We start from the raw sequence: 22639 nt of genomic DNA on the forward strand, positions 1-22639 counted from the left end.
GGGACACCGAGGGGACTGAGGAGGATTGGGGGCGCTGGGGAGGGTGGGGACACTGAGGGGACTGAGGGGGATTGGGGACACTGAGGGGACTGAGGAGGATGGGGACATTGAGGGACTGAGGAAGATTGGGACATTGAGGGGACTGAGGAGGATTGGGGCGCTGGGGAGGATGGGGACACTGAGGGGACATTGACGGGACTGAGGAGGATTGGGGACATTGAGGGGACTGGGGAGGATTGGGACACTGGGAGGATTGGGAAGGATGGGGGACTGGGAAGGACTGGGAGTGATTTGGGGTCATGAGGAGAACTGGGGGGCACTGGGTGGACTGGGAAGGACTGGAGGGCACTGGGGGAAATGGGCAGCACTGGGAGGGCGCTGGGAGGAGTCCCTGGGCTGCTGGGGACACTGGGGAGGATGGGGACACTGCCCGGGCGGGTGGCACCGCTGAGGGGTGCCAGGCGTGCCCGTGTCGCGCCGGGCGCTGTCCCTTCAGCACCGCCGCGTGTCCCTCGGTGCCCGGCGGTGTCCCCACCCTCGGTGCCCCCCGGCGCTGTCCGTTCAGCACCCGGCGGGGGTTTGCCGTCGCTCGGTGTCCCCGCCGTGCCCCCGCCGTGTCCGTTCAGCACCGGGCGGGGCTGACCCCGCCCCCCCGCCCCCGCCGTTTCCGGGTTCCTGTGCCCCCCCCGCGGCCCCCGGCCCGGCGGGGCGGCCCGGCCCGGCTCGGCAGCGCCCTCCGCTCCCACCGGCCCGCCGCCGGCCCGGCCCCGACCCCGGCCCGGCCCGGCCCGGCGGGAGGCGACCGGGGCGATCAGGATGCCCCAGGAGAGCGGGTGAGTCGGGGGAGGGGGTGGGCAGGGCGTCACCCCTGGGCAGCGGCCCCGGTACGGCTCCGGTACGGCCCCGGCCACGGTACAGACCCAGCCCCGGTACGGCCCCGGTACGGCCCCGGTACGGCCCCGGTAGACCCCCATCCCCGGTCCAGCCCCATCCCCGGTCCAGCATCCCCGGTGCAGCCCCTCCCCCGGGCCAGCCGCATCCCCCGGTTCGATACTCCCGGTACCGACTCATCCCCGGTCAGCATTCCCGCTCCAGCCCCGCCCCAGGCACACCATCCCGCTCCAGCCCCCCGCCGGTACCGAGCGCCCCGAGCTGCTCCCCCCGAGCCCCGGCGGGGGTTTAACCCCTTCCCGGCTGCTCTGCTTACCGGCCATCCCCGGGAGGCGTAGAGGGGCTGGGCCACCGTCCCTGAGTGTCGCCTCTGTCCCCAGCTCTGTCCCCAGCTCTGTCCCACCATGTCGGTCTCCAAGCTGCAGGACACAGATGAGGTTTTTGGTGAGTTCTGGGGGGGCGCGGAGCCCCCCCTGGGGTGCAGAGCCACCTGTGGGTCCCCAGCCACCCTCAGAGTGCTCCTGTGTCGAGGTGGGGACCCTGAGCCGGGCTTGGGGACACCGGGACATGCATGGGGAAAGGGACATGGGGACACACAGGGGGGCGTGGGGGTGACAAGGACATGGGGACGCACCCAGGGCACCCAGAAAGGGGGTCACAAGCACAGGGGTGTGCAGGGGGACACAGCGGGGGACATGGCCCAGAGCCACCCTGGGTGGGGTGCAGGGGTCAGAGCAGGGTGGGGATATTGGGGGAAAGTGTGTCCTCCCGGGTGACAGGGACACTCTGTCCTCAGGGGCACCCCATTCTCGTGTCCCCATGCTGGGGCATCTCTTTGAACACTTCTCTCTGTCCCCCTGTCCCCTGTCCCGCCCCACCGGGGTGCCCCATCCCTGTCCCCAATGCTCCCCTCTCCCTGTCCCCCTCCTGTCTTCCTGGGACTCTCCACTTGACCTGTCCCTGTCCCTGCTGTCCCTCTGTCCCTGCTGTCCCTCTGTCCCCTCTCCACCGGGCTGGCCTTCCCTGACTGTCCACCTCCCTGCAATGCTCCCCTGTCCCCTTCTCCCTGCTCATCCATCCATCCATCCATCCTTCCAACCATCTCTCCCTCCTGTCTCCTTGTTCCTCTTCACCTCTCCATTTCTCCATCCTTCTCCTCTTCCCTGTCCCCATCCATCCCTCCATGTTTTCCTTCTCCCTACCTGTCCCTCCATCCATCCATCATCCATCCATCCATCCATCTGTCCGTCCATACATCCATCCATCCGTCCATCCCTCATCCCTCCGCCCATCCTCACATCCCCGCCCTCTCCCGCCCGTCCCGCTGTCCGTCTGTCCGCCCGTCTGTCTCTCTCTGCCCCGGGGTCTCTTTCACGGCCAGATTTTACCGCTGTGGTTCCAGAGACGCCGCGGCTGGACAGCAGTTTGCACAAAGCCCGCGCTCGCCTCCTGACCCGCGGCCGCCGCCAGCGCCCGTCGCGCTCCCGCCTGCGCGACAGCGCCAGCTCCACCGAGGGGGACGAGGGGACCGCGGTGAGACGGGGGGACAGCGGAGGTGGCACTGCGGGGTGCCAGGGCTGGGGGTGTCACAGGGGCAGGGGACACCGGGGACACCAGGGAGAGGCCTGGGGGGCAGTGGGGACAGCAAGGATGGGGTTGGGGGTGCTGTGGTTTGGGGACAGGGATTGGGGACACCGGGGATGGGGTTTGGGATGCCATGGCTGGGGACAGGGATTGGGGTCTGGGGCCAACCCCGGGGGTCTGCAGGGGTCTGACCCCTGTCCCCGTGTCCCCGCAGGGCACCGAGGGCGACAGCAGCCCTCCTGCCCCCTCGCCCTTCTCCCGCACCGACGGCTTCTCCTTCGAGCCGGGGGTGACACGGCCAGGCCTTGGGGACACCCCTGCCCCCACGCCCCCCGTCAGCCGCTACCGACCCCTCACCAACACCCCGTCCCACGAGGGGCTCTCGGGGCTCCCCGCGCCCCAATCCTGCCCCAGCTCCGACAGCTCCCCCGCCTTCGCCCGCCGCGACCCTCAGCCCCGGCAGCACAGCGAAGGTGAGACCCCCGGGACACCCCCGGGACACCCCCGGGACACCCCTGGGACACCCCCGGGACACCCCTGGGACACCCTGGGACACCCCGGGACACCCCCGGGACACCGCTGGCACCCCGCGGGGACAGTGGGTGACACTCCTGTCCCACCCTGCAGATGACAGCAGGGACATGAGCCCCCCCGAGCCCGCCAGCCCCACCGTGGGGCTCGATAAGAAAACGCGGAGGAAGTTCTTGGATTTGGGGTGAGATCCTGCGATGGGCAAGGCGAGGAGGGATGGGGAGGGCAGCGAGAGGGACAGAGGGACAGAGGGGGACAGAGGGACAGAGGGGGACAGAGGGACAGAGGGGGACAGAGGGGGACAGAGGGGGATGGATGAGGGTATGGAGAAGTGCAACGGGAAGATGGAAAGATGGTGTAGAGATGGAGGGGAAGGTGGAGGGATGGGTGGGGGGATGGAGGGGCTCCCGGTGCCACCCCGCTGTCCCCAGGGTCACCCTGCGCCGCGCGTCCTCCGGCAAGAGCCGCAAGGAGAAGAGCAGCAACCGCCTGTCCATGGGCAGCAGGTCAGGGACACCCCGGGGCTGCCTGGCGACACTCTGGGGACACTCTGGGGGCACAGCCACACCCCTGACGCGGCTGTGTCCCCAGGGAGGTGGCGGAGGCGCCCAGCCGCCCCTCGGGGTCCCCTTTCCTGCCCTTCTCGTGGTTCTCGGACAGCGCCAGGGGCTCGGGGTCCCCCAGCTCGTTGTCCCCTGCGGGATCCCCGCGGCACGAGGGGCTCAGCCCTGCCAAATCTGCCTCCCAGGTGAGCCCGCGAGCGCAGCCTGGGGGTGGCACCAGCTATGGGGACAGGGGACAAAGCCCCTTAGGGTCAGGGTGGCTTTAGGGGGATCGAAGCTCTGGGGGGTCTGGCAGCCCCACTGGGGGCTGTGGGGTGGGGCTGTGGGGTGGGGCTGGGGGTGGCTTGGGGCATGCTGGGGGGCTCTGGCTGGCTCTGGGGTACGCTGGGGGGCTGTGGGGTGGCTTGGGGGCATGCTGGGGGGCTGTGGGGTGGCTCTGGGAGATGCTGGGTGGCTATGGGGTGGTATAGGGGCTCTGGGGGCTGTAGGGTGGCACTGGGGGGCTGTAGGGCGGCTCTGGGGTACACTGGGGGGCTCTGGCTGGCTCGGGGGTACGCTGGGGGGCTGTAGGGTGGCTCTGGGGGCTGTAGGGCAGCTCTGGGGGTCCAGCCCTGCCCTGTCACCCCAGGACTCGACGCTGAGCGAGGACTCACCGCCGTCCAGCGCCAGCCCCCGCCTGCCCGGCCCCCCCAAGTGCTCCTACCCCTACCACACCCTGTCCCAGTCCTCGGACGAGGTAAGGGGCATTCGGGGGACACGAGGGCGCCAGGGACCCCCGGCTGACCCCGACTGACCCTAACTGACCCTAACTGACCCCCGCACAGCTGCTGGAGGAGCCGCCGGGCGCCGCGGCGGGCTGGACGTGCGGCCAGGTGGGGCAGTGGCTGCAGAGCCTCGGCCTGGAGCAGTACGTGGATGAGTTCTCTGCCCAGGGCGTGGATGGACCGCGGCTGCTGCACCTCGATGGGGCCAAGCTCAAGGTGTGGGGCTGGGGGGGCGCAGAGACCCCAAAAGTGAGGGGTTCTGGGTACCCCAGTGGGGTGTTCAGTGGGGCAGGAGGGTCTGGGAGGGCTCTGGGAACCCCAAAGGGATGTTCCAGGAGGGTCTGGGAGGGTTCTTGGTATCCCAATGGGGTATTCCATGGGGCAGGAAGATCTGGGAGGGTTCTGGGAACCCCAAAGGGATGTCCCAAGGGTATCCAAAGCCCCTCGTCCCACCTGGAGGCTCCGGGTATCCCAGGGACAATCCCAGCGTGGTTCTGGGAACCCCACGGAGCTCCCGCACGGGAATTTGGGGCGCTGGGGGGGCTGATCCCGGGGCCGGGCGGGGCAGGGGGCTCCGGGGGGCTCGGGGGGGCTGCGGGGGGCTCGGGGGTCTCCAGCCCGCCGTGCCGCAGGCGCTGGGCGTGGGCAGCGCGCAGGACAGGGCGGTGCTGAAGCGGCGGCTGAAGGAGCTCAGCCTGGCGGCGCAGAGGGAGCGAAAGGCGCAGGAGAAAGCGGAGAAACAGCGCGAGAAGCAGAAGAAGAAAGACCAGGAGCAGCGGCGGAGCTGAACGGGGGGGAAAGTCACACCCACAGAGCCCCGGGACACCCTGGGGACACCCTGGGGACAGCCTGGGGACACCTGGGATACCCTGGGATACCCTGGGGACACCTGGGATACCCTGGGGACACCTGGGATACCCTGGGGACAGCCTGGGGACACCCGGGACACCCTGGGGACACCCGGGATACCCTGGGGACACCCTGGGGACACCCGGGACACCCTGGGGACACCCTGGGGACACAGGGCACGGCCGAGGGACAGCGGGGACAGCCCGGAGCAGCCCCTGTCCCCACCCCAGCCCGGGCTGTCCCCTCCCCATCCCCTCCCCGGCACCCCTTTTCCCCTTTCCGGATGCAAAGGGCACTTGGACACCCCGACCCCGTCCTGTCACCCCACTGTCACCACCCCCGAGGCTGGGGGGTCCGAGGCACCTTCCCCATGGCACAGGAGGGGACAGTGCCACCCGACCCGTCCCCTCCCACACGGGCACCCCAAATCGGGGTTGGGGAGCCACACCGCCCCCCCCAGCCCCACCAGGCCCCCCGAGGCCACCCCAGGAAATAAAAGGGCATCAAGGGCCAGTGCAAAGCAGAGTGACAGTGTCACCTCACTGGGGGTGGGGGGCACTGAGCAGGACACTTGTCCCCAGGTGCCACCGTGGGAACAAACCCTCAGGACCCCAAAGCAGCACAGGGGGTCAGTCAACATGGAGTTTATTGGCAGTGGGGAGGGTCTGGGGGGGACAGGGGGCTGAGCAGGTCACAGTGTGTGGAGTGGAAACCCACCCTGGGGACAGGGGGGACAGGGCTGGGGACAGCTCAGTAGTGCAACAACAGGGAGTGACAGAGACACGGGGGGCTCAGGCGTGGCCCCCCACCCCGGCAGGGCTGCAGGGAGTGCTGTTGGTCCCACGGGGGGCACGAGGGGACAGTGGCACTGCCCCAGCGCCGTCCCTAAGTGCCACCGAGGTGACAGCGCCGTGCCCCACGTCCCACACTTCCCAAGGACAAACTGGGACGCCAAACCCCCCCGGGGCGCTGGGGACAGCTGGGGGGGCTGTGACAGCGGGGGGCTCAGGGGACGCGGTAGGTGGAGGTGTTCTTGGGCTCCGTGCTGGGGACACACCAGTCCCCTGCCTCCTGGCTGGGCTGGTAGTGACGCCAGGCCGACTTGTTGTACACTGGGAGCCTCTCCACCGAGTCTGTGGACAGCGCCTGGGGACAGGGACAGCATGGGGACACGCGGCATGGGGAGAGGGACAGCAACAGGGATGGGGATACATGGGATGGGGACAGGGACAGCATGGGGACACGCGGCATGGGGACAGGGACAGCATGGGGACACGCGGCATGGGGACAGGGACAGCATGGGGACACGCGGGATGGGGACAGCGAGGGGATGGGGACACGCGGGATGGGGACAGGGATGGTGAGGGGATGGGGACACATGGGATGGGGACAGGGACAGCGAGGGGATGGGGACACATGGGATGGGGACACCCCGAGCGATCTGGGGATACCCCAGGCTGGGGACACCCCGGGCTGGGGACACACAGGGATGGTGAAGGGTTGGGGACACCCCGGGATGGGGACACCCCGAGCAATCTGGGGACACCCCTGAGGGTGGGGACATCCCGAGCTCAGGACAGGGATGGCGAGGGGATGGGGACATCCCAATCTGGGGACACATGGGTATGGCGAGGGGCTGGGGACACAGGGATGGTGTGGGGATGGGGACACCCCGGGCTGGGGACACACAGGGATGGTGAAGGGTTGAGGACACCTCGGGATGGGGACACCCCGAGCAATCTGGGGACACCCCTGAGGGTGGGGACACGGGGATAGTGAGGGGTTGGGGACACCCCTGAGGCTGGGGACATCCCGAGCTCGGGACAGGGATGGCGAGGGGCTGGGGACACAGGGATGGCGAGGGGGTGGGGACACCCCGGGTTGGGGACACACAGGGGGCTGATGAGGGGCTGGGGACACTCCTGAGCTGGGGACACTCTGGTCTGGGGACACCCCTCAGGCTGGGGACACACAGGGGGATGGCAAGGGGGATGGCAAGGGGCTGGGGACACCCTGAGTCGGAGACACCCAGGTTTGGGGACACACTGGGACAGCGTGGGGCTGGGGACACCCTGAGCAGTCTGGGGACACATGGGGATGGCATGGGGCCAGGGACAGCCCAGTCTGGGGACACAGGACCCACCTTCAGGTAGATGACAGCGTCGGTGCCAAAGCCCTCCATGGAGTAGAGCTGCAGGTCCCCCTGGAAGTACTTGGCGTACAGGCGGGAGATGGGCAAGCCATAGCCAAACCCTGCCTGGGGACATGGGGACATGGGCTGGGGACACCCCAGGGCACCCCACTGCACCCCAAGGAGTGTCCATGGCACTGCCCATGGTCACTGTGCCACTATCAAATGGCCCCAGGCACAGCTGAGGGGCCCGGTGCCACCCCAAAGGCTCCCTGTGCCACCCCTAAGGGTCCCTGTGCCACCTCCAAGTGTCCCTGTGCCACCCCAAAGTGTCCCTGTGCCACCCCAAAGTATCCCTGTGCCACCCCAAAGGGTCCCAGTGCCACCCCAAAGTGTCCCTGTGCCACCCCAAAGGGTCCCTGTGCCACCCCAAAGGGTCCCTGTGCCACTCAAAAGGGTCCCTGTGCCACCCCAAAGGGTCCCTGTGCCACCCCAAAGGGTCCCTATGCCACCCCAAAGTGTCCCTGTGCCACCCCAAAGGGTCCCCACGTCACACCCAACCCCACCAAAGTGTCCCCACACCAGCCTGACCATCCCCAAAATGTCCCAGGCCAAGCCCAAACCTCCAGCCCCCCCTTAACCTTACCCCAAAACACCCCCAGGCCACTCCAGCCACCCCCAAACCTCCCCAAGCCACCCCAAAAACACCCTGTGCCACTCCAGGTCCCCAAATCACCCCCAAAGGAGCCCCAAAACCTCCCATTTCACCCCTAAATCTCACACCCACCACCCCAGACCCTCTCAGGACCCCCTGAACCCCCAAGTCACACTCCCAGGTGACATTCCAGGGTAGCCCCAGGTGACAAACCCCCCGAGCCCCCCAGGTGACGAACCCAAGCCCCCCAGGTGACACACCAGAGGCGCTCCCCCCGAGCCCAGCTGGGGCGTCGGCGCTGTGGAGTACATGTAGCTGAAGAGCCTCTCGATCTTCCTCAGCGGCACGCCCATGCCCCTGTCACTCATCTGGGGACACGGCGGGGTGACAATCCCGCCCCTGTCCCCACAGCCCCCTCCCTCCCGGCCCGGCTGGTGTCCCTTACCCGGATGGACAGGTCCTCCTGGCCCAGGGCCACCATCACCCGGATGGCTGGTAGCCTCGGGCTGCTCTCGTGGCTCTCCACCGTGGCTCTCATGGCGTTCTGGGGACACCAGGGCGGCGGTCAGGGGTGTCCCCAGAGTCACCCCGGACCCCCCCAGGGCTGGGCTACCTTGAAGAGCTCGAAGAGCATGTGGTACAGGTGGGATGGCACGTAGACAATGCTCACAGGCTGCTCGGCGTGGCAGGCTGGGGGGACACAGGGACACTGACCCTAAACTGCCCCAGGCCTCAGGGAGGCACCTGAGAGTGCCCAGTGGGGGATCCCAACCCTAAATGGGTCACCTGAAAACTCCCAATAGGGGATTCCCATCCTAAAGAGTCACCTGAGAATCCCCCAACCCTAAATATGTCACCTGAGAGTTCCCAATAGGGAATCCCCACCCTAAAGGGTCACCTTAGAACTCCCAACCCTAAAGGGTCACCTGAGAATCCCCTCATCACAGGGACCCCAAACCTAAATGGGCCACACGACAATCCCCTGCCCCAGGGACCCCCAACCCTGAACAAACCCCCCTGGATCCCCCTGCCTGGTCCCCCTGCTGTCCCCTCACCCCGCTGTCCCCTCACCCTGCTGTCCCCTCACCCCGCTGTCCCCTCACCCCGCTGTCCCCTCACCCCGCTGTCCCCTCACCCTGCTGTCCCCTCACCCCGCTGTCCCCTCACCCTGCTGTCCCCTCACCCCGCTGTCCCCTCACCCCCACTGTCCCCTTAACCCACTGTCCCCTCACCCCGCTGTCCCCTCACCCCGCTGTCCCCTCACCCCGCTGTCCCCTCACCCCTGCTGTCCCCTCACCCCGCTGTCCCCTCACCATTGACCTCCTCGATCTCCAGGTCGGGTGACGCCATGTAGTATTTGTCACACAGCAGCTTGGCCATGTTGTAGGCATCTGGGACAGAGGGGACAGAGAGCTCAGCACCCCACAAACCACAGGGACAGCCTTCGGGGTCCCCCTGACCCCAAACACTTCCCATTCCTACAGACCCAGGAGGTTTCTGGGGTCTTCTGGAGCTGGGGGGACACTCTGGCTGAGGTCACCCCAAAGCTGTGATCTCAGGGGGACCTTCAGGCACCCCACAGCCCCCAAATCCCCCTCCCCAGAGTGGGGTGAGACCCCCAATCCCACCAACCTCTCACCACGTTGGCCACGTTGCAGTGAGGGTCGATGCTCCCGATGTGTTTGGGGTGAGCAGGGTTGGTGCTGCCGTCGAACAGCAGGGCTGGGGGGACAGCCAGCTGGGGACCCTGGGACAGCCAGGGACACCCAGGGACAGCCAGGGACAACCCCAGGGACACCCCCAGGGACAGCCAGGGACAGCCAGGGACAGCCAGGGACAACCCCAGGGACAGCCAGGGGCTGAGGAGGACATTTGGGGCCAGGGAGATGCCCAGGGCACAATCCTTGGGGTTGGTGGGGACACCTGGGGGAGATCTCTGGGGATGAGGGGACCCTCAGGGTAGACCCCCGGGGCTGGGGGACACTCTGGGGAGCTCTGGGGACACCCAGTGACAATGAGGACCCTCAGGACAAACCCTGGGGACACTCTGGAGGGTTCTGGGGACACTCTGGGGACACCCAGTGATGATGAGGACCCTTGGGACACGTGTGTGGGTGGGGGTTGGTTGGGGTTTGGGGGTGTGTGGGGGGTGGGGTTGGGGGGTTGGGGTGTGTGGGTTGGGGTTGGGGACACCCAGTGATGATGAGGACCCTTGGGACAAACCCCTGGGGACACTCTGGGGGTGCTCTGGGAACACCCCATGTTCTCAGGGACCCCCAGGGCTGCCAGCGCCATGGCAGGGATCCCCCTGTCCCCCCTCAGGACCCTCTGTCCCCCCTAGACTCCCTGTCCCCATCAGGGACTCCCTGTCCCCCCAGAACCCCTGTCCCTGCTCAGGACCCCCTGTCCCCCCCTCAGACGCCCCTGTCCCCCATCAGGGACCCCCCTGTCCTCCTCAGACCCCCCCTCAGGACCCCCCTGTCCCCCCTCAGGACCCTCTGTCCCCCCAGACCCCCTGTTCCCCCTCAGAAACCCCTGTCCGCCCTCAGACCCCCTGTCCCCCCTCAGGACCCCCCTGTCCGCCCCAGACCCCCCTGTCCCCCCTCAGGACCTCCCTCACACCCCCTGTCCCCCTCAGGACCCCCTGTCCTCCTCAGGACCCTCCTGTCCCCCCATCAGAGCCCCTGTCCCTCCCTCAGGACCCCCTGTCCCCCTCAGACCCTCAGACCCCTGTCCCTCCCTGTCCCTCCCTGTCCCTCCCTGTCCCCCCCTGTCCCCGTCCCCAGTCCCTCACTGTGCTGGTTGAGCAGCATGCGGATGGAGATGCGGCTGAGGTAGAAGCGATCCAGGAAGTACTGGATGTTCTGGTTGCTCACGGGGTCAGCGCCGTACGCCTCGCGGTACTCCAGCACCCCCTGCGCCATCGTGGGCACCACGTCGTTGTGCCTGTTCCTGATGGTCACCAGCGCCTTGGTGAACCTGCCGGGCACGGGACAGCGCTGGGGACACAGGACAGGGCTGGGGACACTGGGACAGGGCTGGGGACATTGGGATAGTGCTGAGGACACAGGGACAGGACTGGGGACACAGGGACAGCGCTGGGGACACAGGGACAGGGCTGGGGACAGCGGGACAGGGCTGGGGATACTGGGATAGTGCTGGGGATATTGGGATAGTGCTGGGGACACTGGGACAGGTCTGGGGACATTGGGATAGTGCTGGGGACAGCGGGACAGCGCTGGGGACACTGGGACAGGGCTGGGGACAGTTGGGACAGGGCCGGGGACAGTCGGGACAGGGCTGGGGACATTGGGATAGTGCTGGGGACACAGGGACAGGGCTGGGGACATTGGGACAGGGTTGGGGATTTGGGTGTGCTGGGGACATTGGGACAGCGCTGGGGACACAGGGACAGGGCTGGGGACAGTCGGGACAGCACTGGGGACAGCGGGACAGGGCTGGGGACACTGGGACAGGGCTGGGGACATTGGGATAGTGCTGGGGACACAGGGACAGCGCTGGGGACAGCCGGGACAGGGCTGGGGACGGGACAGGGCTGGGGACACAGGGACAGGGCTGGGGACAGCGGGACGGGGCTGGGGATATTGGGACAGGGCTGGGGACACAGGGACAGGGCTGGGGACAGTCGGGACAGTGCTGGGGATATTGGGACAGGGCTGGGGACACAGGGACAGGGCTGGGGACAGTCGGGACAGTGCTGGGGACACGGGGACAGCGCTGGGGACACGGGGACAGCACTGGGGACAGCGGGACAGGGTTGGGGATATTGGGATAGTGCTGGGGACAGCGGGACAGTGCTGGGGACACAGGGACAGCGCTGGGGACAGCGGGACAGGGCTGGGGATACTGGGACAGGGCTGGGGACAGCGGGACAGGGCTGGGGACAGCGGGACAGTGCTGGGGACAGTCAGGACAGCGCTGGGGACATTGGGATAGTGCTGGGGACACAGGGACAGGGCTGGAGACATTGGGACAGGGCTGGGGACAGTCCGTCCGGACAGGGCTGGGGACATTGGGACAGCGCTGGGGATACTGGGACAGTGTTGGGGACAGCAGGACAGCACTGGGGACATTTGGGACAGTGCTGGGGACATTGGGATAGTGCTGGGGACATTGGGACAGCGCTGGGGACAGTCGGGACAGGGCTGGAGACACTGGGACAGTGCTGGGGACATTGGGACAGCACTGGGGACACCTGGGCCACGATCCAGGCTGGGATTCCCCAGCGCTGGGAAAACCCAGAGCAGAGTCCAGAGCACTTCGGGGTGACACCGGGTGACACCCGTGCAGCTCTGGGAGGAAGTGACAGCCTGGGATTGGGGACAAGGCCACGCTGTCACTGCCAAACTTACTGTCCCAGCGTGGTCTGGTCCTCGGGGTCTCTGTCTTGGAATTCCATGATGTCCAGCAGGCTCTGGACATACCTGAGGGGGGAAAAGGTCATCCCACCACCCCCAAACAGAGGGGACAATCCAGGTGACACTCCCACAGGGCTGACCCCCCTGGCATGGCCTGACCTCCCCTGGCACAGTGTGACCTCCCCTGGCACGGACTGACCCCTGGACAAGGCCAGATCCTGCTGGCAGCTGCCCAGGACGCTGGACAAACAACATGTCACGTGGTGGCACCGTGAGAAAGGTCACGCTGCTGGCACAGGGACAAGGACACAGCCCTTAAAGGGACACTCAGGACAGGGATCCCCGTTGGCTCAGCCCCTTCAGGAGCAGGTGGCACTGGTGGCACAGGGGTGTCCCCAAGGGCCTGCAGCCCGTGTCACCCGAGGGCACAAGTGTGTCCCCCAGTGCCACCTCCCTGCTGGGTGACAGTGGTGGGACACACAGCGCTGGTGGCACCTGTGGTGACAGCAGGACCCCCCTGGGCGGTGACAGTAGCCATGGTGACACTGGCAGCCGTGCAGGTGACAGTGGGGAGACCCAGGGGGTGACAACCTGTGGCAGTGGTGGGACCTCCACGAGCCACAGCAGTGACAACCCCACAGCAGGACCCGCCGTGCCAGCAGACCCCAGCCGGGTGACAGCGGTGGCACAGAGCAGGAGGTGCCGGTGCCAGCAGTGCCACCGCAGTGTCCCCAGTGTCCCCACCGTGTCCCCAAGCCCCACTGACCAGCTCTGCACCAGCTGGACGGAGGGTGTCCGCAGCACCCTGTCGGGGAGCAGGTTGATCTCCTTCATGATGTTGGACAGGCGCACCGGCAGCTCCTGCCGCAGGAAGGCGAACGACGTCTTCTCACAGGCATTGCTGGAGCCTGGGGACACCAGGGGACACGAGGGGACATGGGGTGAGGCCCTGAGGGAGCGCTGGTGGCACTGCCATCCCAATGCTGGGTGGGACTGGGGACGCTGTGGGGACACTGGGAGAGAGAAGGCAGGAACAGAGCCCAGCCCTAGGCTGGAAAGGGAGACTCTGTGGGGACACTGGGGACACCAGGGGACACGAGGGGACATGGGGTGAGCCTCTGAAGGACCCTCAGAGTGCTGCCACCCCTGTGCTGGGTGGGACTGGGGACGCTGTGGGGACACTGGGAAAGAGGAGGCAGGAACAGAGCCCAGCCCTTGGGCTGGAGGGGACACTGGAGGGGCTGGGGGACACTGTGGGACACTGTGGGGACACTGTGGGGACATCTCCACCCCCTGGGGTCCTTACAGGGGGTTTGGGTGGGTTTGGGGGTCCCAGTCGCCCACCCTGGGGGGAATGGAGCCAAGCAGGGCCAGGGGTCCCTAACAGGGGGATTTACTGGGGGATATCAGGATTTACCCCCACATGGGGAGGGTTATTAGGGGGTTTAACACCCCCTGAGGGGATTTTGGGCTGAGAGAACACCCCAAAAGAGGCCTATTAGGACACCACATTGCAGGCCCACCTATTTACCGTGGGGGTGTTAAATCCCCTCAATAATAACGGGTTATTTTAAGGCCTCAGAGTTACCCAGGCCTAGACACCCCTGAGGGGGACAGCAGCCCCCAGCCGGCCAGAGTCACCGGTTATGAGGGGAAATTTCCCGGGGAGGGTTTAGGATTTCCCGAGGGGGTTTGTGAAGGATTTCCCGGGGTGTCTGTGAAGGATTTCCAGGGCTGTTTGTGACGGATTTCCCAAGGGAAGCAGGAATTCCCGGAGCTCCCTCCCTCAGCGCCTCCCTCACACCGCCTGTCCCCACAGAGGGCGACAGCACGGCTGTCCCCGTCCCGCGGCAGGCTGGGGGTCCCGGGGGGGGGTGGCTTTGTCTATTTACCGAAGTCCAGAAACTGCTTCATGGAGAGCGGCGACGGCGAGAACTTGCTGAAGTGCTCGATGTAGGTGGGGACGCCGGCCAGCGCCGCGCGCTTCCCGAGGCACCGCAGCAGCCGCATGGCCCCGCTGTCCGGGGTGTGCCCCGCTGTCCCGGGCTGTCCTGGGCTGTCCCGGGCTGTCCTGGGCTGTCCCGGGCTGTCCCGGGCTGTCCTGCGCTGTCCCGGGGTGTCCCTCAGCGTCCCCCGCTGTCCCCCGCTGTCCCACACCCGCCCGGCCCTCAGCCCGCCCCGCCCCCGCCGCGCCGCGCGCAAACAACACGGAGCTGTCAATCACCGCGCGGCCAATCAGCGCCCGCAGCGAGCGGATTTGCATAACCGCGGCGGAGAGTGCTCCCATCAGCCCCCGCGCGGGAAAAACACGGCGTTATTTGCATAACCCCGCCCACAGCTCCCATCAGCCCCCGCGCGGGAAAACCACGGCGATATTTGCATAACCCCGCCCACAGCTCCCATCAGCCCCCGCGCGGAAGAGGAGGAGCTCATCTGCATAACCCCGCCCATAACTCCCATCAGCCCCCCGCGCGGAAGAGCATGCTCTTATCTGCATAACCCCGCCCACAAATCCCATCAGCCCCCGCGAGGCAGCGCCGAATGTCGTTTGCATAACTCCGCCTACTTCTCCCATCAGCCCCCTCGCGGCAGCGCCATCTTTAATCTGCATAACCCCGCCCCCGACTCCCATCATCCCCCTCGCGCCCCCAGCGCCCCTCATTTGCATAACCCCGCCCTCAGCCAGCCCCTCAGCTCCCGGCGTTCTGCGGCCTTGCCTGACTCTGAGGCCTCTGTCCCCTCCCGGGGTATTTGTCAGGCCTTTTGTCCCCTCCCGGGGCTATTTGTGAGGTCTTTGTCCCTTCCCGGGGTATTTATGAGGCCTCTGTCCCTTCCCGGGGGGTTTGTGAGGTCTCTGTCCCTTCCCGGGACACCCGTGAGTCCTCTGTCCCTTCCCGGGCTATTTGTCAGGCCTTTTGTCCCTTCCCGGGGTATTTGTCAGGCCTTTTGTCCCCTCCCGGTGCTATTTGTGAGGTCTCTGTCCCTTCCCGGGTCACTCTGAGGTCTCTGTCCCTTCCCGGGCCGTTCCGGTGGCTCTGCACCCATCCCAGCCCCAGAATTATCCCTTTCACCCCCTTCACCCCCTTTACCCCCGGGGTACAGCATCCCCTCTCCTCGCTTTGCCCCTCTCCCCCCAAAACCCCCCAAAACTCCTCAAAACACCCCAAAAACCCCCCAAACCCCTCAGCTCCCCTCCCCGCCCTGCAGCCACCACACTGAGGGGACACACGAGGTGACAAACCCCACACGAGGTTACAAATCCCACATGAGGTGACAAACCCCACACGAGGTGACAAATCCCACCCGAGGTTACAAACCCCACTCGAGGTGACAAACCCCACTCGAGGTTACAAATCCCACCCGAGGCTTTATTGAGCCCCGTGGGGCAGGGAGGGGATTGGGGTCGGGCAGGGGCTGGGGGGCTGCGGGACCCCCTGCCTGCCCAGCCACCCCGTACCGAGCGGGCTGGGACAGCGGGACACGGAGAGACGGAATAACTTAACCCCGCGGGGACAGGGTGAGGGATGGGGACAGGGTGAGGGGATTGGGGACAGGGTGAGGGGATGGGGACAGGGCGAGGGATGGGGACAGGGCGAGGAGTGGGGACAGGTGAGGGATGGGGACAGGGTGAGGGATTGGGGACAGGGTGAGGGGATTGGGGACAGGGTGAGGGGATGGGGACAGGTGAGGGATTGGGGACAGGGTGAGGGATTGGGGACAGGGTGAGGGGATTGGGACAGGGTGAGGATGGGGACAGGGTGAGGGGACAGGGGACAGGGTGAGGGATGGGGACAGGGTGAGGGGATTGGGGACAGGGTGAGGGATGGGGACAGGGCGAGGGATGGGGACAGGGCGAGGGATGGGGACAGGGTGAGGGGACTGGGGACAGGGTGAGGGGACTGGGGACAGGGTGAGGGGATTGGGGACAGGGTGAGGGGACTGGGGACACGGCCTGAGCGCTGCGCCCGTCCGAGGGAAAGCTTGGGGAAACGGGGGAGAGCAGGGAAAATAAACACGGGGAGAGCGGGGAAAACAGGGGGAGAACAGGAAAACACAGGGAGAACAGGGAAAACACGGGGGGAACAGGGAAAACATGGGGAGGACAGGAAAAACAAACACGGGGAGAGCAGGGAAAACACGGCGGGGACAGGGAAAATAAACATGGGGAGAACAGGGAAAACACAGGGAGAACAGGAAAACACGGGGGAACAGGGAAAACATGGGGAGGACAGGAAAAACAAACACGGGGAGAGCAGGGAAAACACGGGAAAACAGGGAAAACAAACCTGGTGAGAACAGGTAAAACAAACACGGGGAGAACAGGGAAAAAAACACGGGGAGAGAAGGGAAAACACGGGGAGAACACCGCGGTGAGACCCGCGGGGATGAGGAGGAGGAGGATGGAGGAAGGAAGGAAGGAAGGAGCTCCCCCAGCCCCACCGGGGAAAGCAGAAGGTCCCGCACCCAGCGCCGAGGGAAGGGCGAGCGTGTCCCGGCGAGCAGGACGTGTCCCGGGGGGACAGCGACAGCGACAGGGACAGCGACAGGGACATGGCGAGCGGAGTGTCTGCGCGGGGAAAAGGCACTCGGTGAGCCCAGCAGCACTCGGGGGAGCACGGGGGGCACATCTGGGGGTCAGCCCCACGAGCGGGCAAGGCACGGGCGGGCAAGAGCCCGGCGGGCGAGCGGGGAGAGGCTGCGGGAGCCAACGCCGGAGGTGGCCGCGTCCGAGGGGAGGGATGGGGACGGCTGGGGACGGGAGAGATGCACTGTGCAAAGTCAAAGCCCCCCTCGCAGGGGTCGGGGCGGGGGGTCAGGGGGTCAGTAGTACTTGTCCGGCTCCTGCCACTTGGTCACCCAGAGCTTCTTGCGGCGGCGGGGCAGCAGCCGCCCGGGCTGGTAGCGCTGCTCCTGCCGGATCCGCACCGCGTGGTACTTGGGCATGATCCGGTAGTAGCGGGTCCGCTGGAAAAAGTCGCACTGGCGGGGGGGAAAGAGAGAGGGCAGCGGTCAGTGAGGGGCCGGAGAGGGTCGGGGAGAAGGAGAGAGACCCCCGAGGCGGTGGAGAGCAGAGGCAAAGGGAGCGGCGATCCTGGAGCCGCTCGGAGAGACCCCGCGGAGCCCTGGAGGGACAGAGGAAGAGGAGAGGAGGCTGAAGAGGAGGAAGATGCCGCCGCAGCTCAGCCCCTCGGGGCATTACCAGGCGGCGGCCGCGGCGCCCGGGGGGGCACAGGGAGTGCCCCCCGTTAGTAGTCATCCGTGAGCCGCTCGGTTTCCGACGGCTGGATCCTCATCTCCGCCTTCTGCCCCTTGGCCTCGTACATGGCCCGCGTGTTGGCCCGCCGGAAGAACCCGCACTGCAGGGAAGGGGACAGCGACAGGGTCAGCGGGCCGGAGAGACCCGGGAGGGACAGAGGGAAACCCAGATGGACAGAGGGCTCCACAGATGGACAGAGGGCTCCCCAAATGCCCGGAAAGGGACAGAGCGCTCCCCAAATGTCCCCGGAAGAGACCCCAAATCCCCCCGAGGGGCTGGCAGAAGCCCCTGGGGGTGTGGTTATGCAAATGAGCGCCTGGCACTGCCGCGAGGGGGCTGACGGGACTCTGTGGGGGCGTGGTTATGCAAAATAAAAGCGATGCCGCTGCGAAGGGGTTGATGGGATGCTCTGGGGCGTGGTTATGCAAATGAGCGTCGCGCCGCCGCGGGGGGCTGATGGGAGCTGCTCGGGGGGGAGAGGCTCTGCAGAGCCAGCGACCTCCTCCTGGGTAAAAACGGGGGGCTTCAGGGAGCTGGGGGGTCCCCAGGGGGTTCTGGGGGTCCCCAGGGGGCTGTGGGGGTCCCCAAGTCCCCGCAGAGCAGCCACAGGGAAGGAGCTGCCACCATCCAGCCCTGCTTCGGGCGCACATCCCGAAATGCTCTGCACGCCAAAACAAGCCGGGAATCTCTCTGCTCCTCTTCCTCATCCCTCCGCAGCCGGGAATCTTCCTCCCAAGGGAAAACCTTCCGCCTGGGGGGGACCTGCCGCCCACGGGGGGCACCTTCCAGCTTTGGGGACAACCTGCCAGCCGCGGGTCCCTCGCACCCCTCGCCACGCCGGGAGGAGGCACCACGGGTGACACGAGCCCGGCAGGTCTCAGCGCGGCTCCTGCAACCCCTAATCCCCTTTCCGGGGATTCGGGGCCTTCCTCACCTTCCAGAGGAGGAGGATGATGATCCCCAGCAGCAGCAGCCCGGCTGCCACCGACACCAGCACCAGCCAGAGCGCGATCTCGGCCGGCTGCTCCTCCTGCAGCTCCGAATCCACATCCACGGAGAACTGCGGGCGGGAAGAGCCGCGGTGGGCACCGAGCTCCCGGAGCTCCCGGCGGCCCCAGTCCCGCCCAGTCTGCCCCAGTCCCGCCCAGTCTGCCCCAGTCCCGCCCAGTCTGCCCCAGTAAGGAGCCCCGCGCGGCTCACCCGCACCGTGTGGTTCCTCATGGTGATGGTGGGGACCTGCGAGCGCAGGAACAGCGTGGCCGTGCCTGTCACCTTCACCCGGTCAAAGTCGCGGAACTCCTGCGGACACGGCAGGGACACGGGGGACAGAGAGGGACACGGACGGTCAGGGACACGGGGATGAGGGAGAGGGACACGGGGATGGCAATACACGGATGATGATGGGGACACGGACGATGGGGGGACACAGATGATGAAGGGACACACGGATGATGGGGACACAGATGACAAGGGGACACACAGCGCCAGGCTCCGAGCAGAGCCCTGGCAGTCTCGGTCCCCCCGCAGCCCGGGACTGACCTCGATGAAGGTGCTGTTCCAGACGCGGGCGCGCAGGCTGAGGCTGGAGGGCAGCTGCGTTTGCCGCAGGGGACACTCGAGCCACACGCAGCGCGCCGTGCCCGCCGAGCAGCTCTGGGGGACACGGCGGGTCAGGGCGACAAGTCCCACAGCACCTCCCTGGTGCAGCGGGGACACTGATCCCGGGGGGAAGTGCTGCTGGACCCCCGCAGCCCCCCGCAGCCCCTCGCAGCCCCCCGCAGCCCCACTCACCAGCACGGTCTCGGACCGCGGGCGCCGGCCGGTGGCCAAGGTGACCGGAGGCTCCCCCGCCTCGGGGGGCTCCAGCTCCCGTCTGCGCCGGGATGGAGCTTGGTCCTGCAGCAGCTGGGGGCGACACGAACCCCATCAGAGCCCCGGGGGGCTGCAGGACCCCCGCGGCGGGGCAGGGACTGAGTGACACAGCCCTGCGGGACTCACGGTGAGGTTGAGGGGGTTGATGAGCCCCCCGGGGGGGTGACACGTGTCGTTGCCGTTGACCAGGATCTCGGTGGGGTACAGGAGCCACTTGCCGTTGGGGATCTCGTAGGGCCACTCGAAGCCCAGCAGGATGGTGCCCAGCGTGCCCAGGGACTCGCCTTTGGTGGTCACCTGCGGGGCAGGGCGGGAGGTGGAGTCCGGCATTGCCAAATCCTCCTCCGGCATTGCCAAATCCTCCTCCCTCCTGCATTCCCAAATCCTCCTCCCTCCCTCCCGCCGGCCGCGCCCAGCGCACCTGGAAGTCGAAGGTGAGGGGGCTGCCCACGTCCTGCTCCTGTTTCATGGCCGACTCGCCCACCACCGTCCCGCTGAAGTACGACTGGATGTGCGATGCGGCTCTGGGAACGGGATGAGGGGACGGGAATGGCGTGAGGGACAGAGGGGACATCCCGTTCCTGCCCCATTCCTGCGACACGGAGGGCTGGCACTGCCAGGCTCGGGGGGGTGGAATGGAGGGGACACGGGGGGGCAGAGGGGACACGGAGGGGCGGAGGGGACACAGATGGATGGAGGGGACACTCACATGCTCAGCGAGGACTGGATGCTGTAATCCACCAGCAGCTTGGCCAGCACGGGCTGCAGATCGTCCTGGGTGCTCTGCCTGTCAGGGCACTGGGATCAGCATCTCCCCATCCCAATAGGATCATCCCTATCCCAACGGGACCATCCCCATCCCCATCCCAATAGGACCATCCCCATCCCTGTCCTTCCCCCTCCCACTCACGTGGACAGATCCAGCCACACCACGACCTCCCGCGTGTCCAGCATGATCCCGATGGCCTCGAAGGTGATGGTCAGCTCTGCCTGCACGCAGGGGGGACAGGGAGCAGCTCAGCTGGACCCCACCCTCTGAGCCCCCCAGGAAGGGCTGTGGGGCAGCTGTGGGGCAGCTGTGGGGCAGAGCCCTCACCCTCTGGTTCCTCTTGAAGGGGTTTCCCAGCTCGCACAGCACTGTCTCTCCGAAGGTGCAGGCGCCGCTCTGGGGAAGGCAGGAGGGTCAGGGACATCCTGGCCGAGCCCCCCTGGTCCCGGTGTGACACAGGGCCACAGGGTGTCCCCGTACCGGGCGCACGGAGGAGGGCAGCAGGCTGGGGGGCACGGTGACGTTCAGCAGGGCCTCGTGGGCGTCCTCGCCGTCGGTGGGACTCGTGGGGACGTTGGTGATGTTGATGCTCAGGTGCAGCTTGCGCACGTCGCGGCTGTACTGCAGCACCTGCGTCCCGTTCACCCTGCGGCGACAGCGGGGTCAGCCCTGCCTGGGGACAGAGACAGCCCCGGGGGTGGCACAGGGCGGGTGGGGACACGCAGGGCCCCGCTGTCACCTGGGCAGGGGCTGGTTCTGCTCGGTGACAAAGCTGCTCTGGAGCTGGAGGTTGCTGTAGCATTGGTTGTCGGAGCCACATTCCTTCTGGAACTCAATCTGCAGGGACAGGGATGTCCCCGTGAGCCCCTGTGACCCCCCCCGGACACCCCAGAGTGACCCCCTGCCCCCCAGGGCACACCTTGGTCTCGTTCTCGTGGGACTGGTCCTGGTTGAGCACGGGGAAGGCGTCCAGGGAGTGAGGGCCCAGCTGGAACCTCCTGGGCTTCTCCAGCAGCGAGTAGTTCATGGAGAGCACGATGGGGTGCAGCTTGTCCCTGACATTGTCCTGCAGGGTGGTGGAGGTGACAGCCACATCCCTCCCTGACCCCAAACTGCAGCTCCAGCCACGGCTGGGGTCTGCTGTGAGACCCCCGACTCAGCCCAGGAGGGAGGGAGGGAGGGAGGGAGGGAGGGAGGGAAGGAAGGAAGGAAGGAAGGAAGGAAGGAAGGAAGGAAGGAAGGAAGGAAGGAAGGAAGGAAGGAAGGAAGGAAGGAAGGAAGGAAAGAAGGAAGGAAGGAAGGAAGGAAGGAAGGAAGGAAGGAAGGAAGGAAGGAAGGAAGGAAGGAAGGAAGGAAGGAAGGAAGGAAGGAGGGAAGGAAGGAGGGAAGGAAGGAAGGAGGGAAGGAAGGAAGGACACTCACCAGCAGCAGCAGCTCCTGGGACTGGCAGCGGGTGTCAGGCATGGAGAAGTCCCCAGTGTAGGTGGCAGATTGGGACCCAGAGAACTTGACCCGGGGTGGGTGACGATCCCTGTCAGCCTCCAGTGTGTACTGCAGGGCTGGGGACAGCACGAGTGGCACTGCTGTCCCCAACACCCCCACTGTGTCCCCATGTCCCCACATCCCCCTGAGACCCCCACTCACTGATCCTCTCCCTGTAGTTGGGATCCCCTGCGCTCTGGTTGTAGGAGAAGCACAGAGTCACCGTCATGCTGTGGGGACAGAGGGGCTGTGAGCCGAGCCAGGGTGCCACCAGCAGCACTGGGGACACTGGGGACAGCGGGGGCTCACCAGGATCTGGGTGTGCACTGCGCAGGGTCCACCTTGCCCGGGGTCACCGTGAAGGTCTTGTCCAGGATGTTGATGACAGGACGGGCTCTGGGCAGGGATTGGGGTTGGCTGAGCCCCCCTGCTCTGTGCCCAACCCGGGGGGTGGCAGGGGACAGGACAGCTGTCCCCTGTCCCCACGGCCGTACCTGAGCAGGACGATGTGCTCGCTCAGGCTGCCCACCAGCAGGTCGGGGTAGGAATTGCCATCCACGTCCAGCCCGCCGCTCAGGGAGTAGCCGAAGGTTTGTATGGTGGTGGGGCCAAGCTCTGAGCCGCTGATCACCTGGTTTGGGGTCAGGGGGTCACCCCGTGCTCATCACCCCGCAGATCTGGGGATCAACCCACCCTGGAGCTGGGGATGCTCGGGGGGAACCCAGAGAGGATCCAGACCCTGAAACCCCGGAGAGAATCCAGACCCCAAAACCCCAGAGGGGATCCAGACCCCAAAACCCCAGAGAGAATCCAGACCCCAAAACCCCAGAGAGGATCCAGACCCCGAAACCCCAGAGAGGATCCAGACCCCGAAACCCCAGAGAGGATCCAGACCCCAAAACCCCAGAGAGG

At 66.6% G+C, this 22639-nt stretch overlaps 3 protein-coding genes across 4 annotated transcripts; 1 reads left to right on the forward strand and 2 right to left on the reverse strand.

The window, feature by feature from the left end:
• Window positions 1-244: 244 nt before the first annotated feature.
• On the forward strand, window positions 245-5702 carry LOC146421802 (sterile alpha motif domain-containing protein 14-like). The gene is made up of 11 exons (XM_085047052.1): window positions 245-833; window positions 1272-1335; window positions 2273-2424; window positions 2690-2948; window positions 3103-3190; window positions 3438-3512; window positions 3598-3754; window positions 4198-4305; window positions 4394-4549; window positions 4966-5160; window positions 5274-5702. The coding sequence occupies exons 1-10, from the start codon at window positions 300-302 to the stop codon at window positions 5119-5121; spliced, it is 1749 nt and encodes a 582-aa protein (XP_084903178.1). The 5' UTR covers window positions 245-299; the 3' UTR covers window positions 5122-5160; window positions 5274-5702.
• A 108-nt stretch (window positions 5703-5810) lies between these two features.
• LOC146421803 (pyruvate dehydrogenase (acetyl-transferring) kinase isozyme 2, mitochondrial) lies at window positions 5811-14458 on the reverse strand. 2 transcript variants are annotated; one of them, XR_014848462.1, is made up of 12 exons: window positions 14240-14458; window positions 13114-13255; window positions 12342-12413; window positions 10763-10947; window positions 9601-9690; window positions 9282-9359; window positions 8582-8658; window positions 8414-8512; window positions 8229-8336; window positions 7326-7439; window positions 5923-6328; window positions 5811-5864 (listed from the first exon to the last, which is right to left on the reverse strand). XR_014848462.1 is itself a non-coding variant. In XM_085047051.1 (11 exons), exons 1-11 carry the CDS (start codon window positions 14355-14357, stop codon window positions 6188-6190), a joined length of 1224 nt encoding a protein of 407 aa, XP_084903177.1. In that variant the 5' UTR covers window positions 14358-14458; the 3' UTR covers window positions 5811-6187. The 2 variants fall into 2 exon arrangements, 1 of the variants encoding a protein (XP_084903177.1); XM_085047051.1 differs by having other exon boundaries at window positions 5811-6328.
• A 2110-nt stretch (window positions 14459-16568) lies between these two features.
• On the reverse strand, window positions 16569-22387 carry LOC146421804 (integrin alpha-3-like; the record flags this gene model as incomplete). Its single annotated transcript, XM_085047049.1, has 17 exons — window positions 16569-17327; window positions 18539-18664; window positions 18805-18903; window positions 19144-19257; window positions 19396-19509; window positions 19603-19773; window positions 19898-20000; window positions 20186-20263; window positions 20387-20466; window positions 20573-20641; window positions 20726-20891; window positions 20985-21082; window positions 21165-21311; window positions 21668-21804; window positions 21890-21957; window positions 22037-22123; window positions 22222-22387. Coding segments are annotated over 17 exons (1982 nt in total), but the record flags the coding sequence as incomplete, so codon positions are not given.
• Between the last annotated feature and the right edge of the window lie 252 nt (window positions 22388-22639).

This window comes from Lichenostomus cassidix, unplaced genomic scaffold (genome assembly GCF_008360975.1).
Source record: "Lichenostomus cassidix isolate B80296 unplaced genomic scaffold, HeHo_3.0 HiC_scaffold_665, whole genome shotgun sequence".
In the NCBI taxonomy this organism is placed as follows: Eukaryota; Metazoa; Chordata; class Aves; order Passeriformes; family Meliphagidae; genus Lichenostomus; species Lichenostomus cassidix.

Coding starts and splice junctions, on each gene's coding strand:
- LOC146421802 (XM_085047052.1), top strand. CDS start 300: ATGAGGAGAACTGGGGGGCACTGGGTGGACTGGGAAGGACTGGAGGGC. Junction 2,949..3,102: donor GCCCCGGCAGCACAGCGAAG/GTGAGACCCCCG, acceptor CCCACCCTGCAG/ATGACAGCAGGGACATGAGC. Junction 4,306..4,393: donor TGTCCCAGTCCTCGGACGAG/GTAAGGGGCATT, acceptor ACCCCCGCACAG/CTGCTGGAGGAGCCGCCGGG.
- LOC146421803 (XM_085047051.1), bottom strand. CDS start 14,357: ATGCGGCTGCTGCGGTGCCTCGGGAAGCGCGCGGCGCTGGCCGGCGTC. Junction 10,948..12,341: donor GACCAGACCACGCTGGGACA/GTAAGTTTGGCA, acceptor CGTGCCCGGCAG/GTTCACCAAGGCGCTGGTGA. Junction 8,659..9,281: donor GGAGATCGAGGAGGTCAATG/GTGAGGGGACAG, acceptor GTGTCCCCCCAG/CCTGCCACGCCGAGCAGCCT.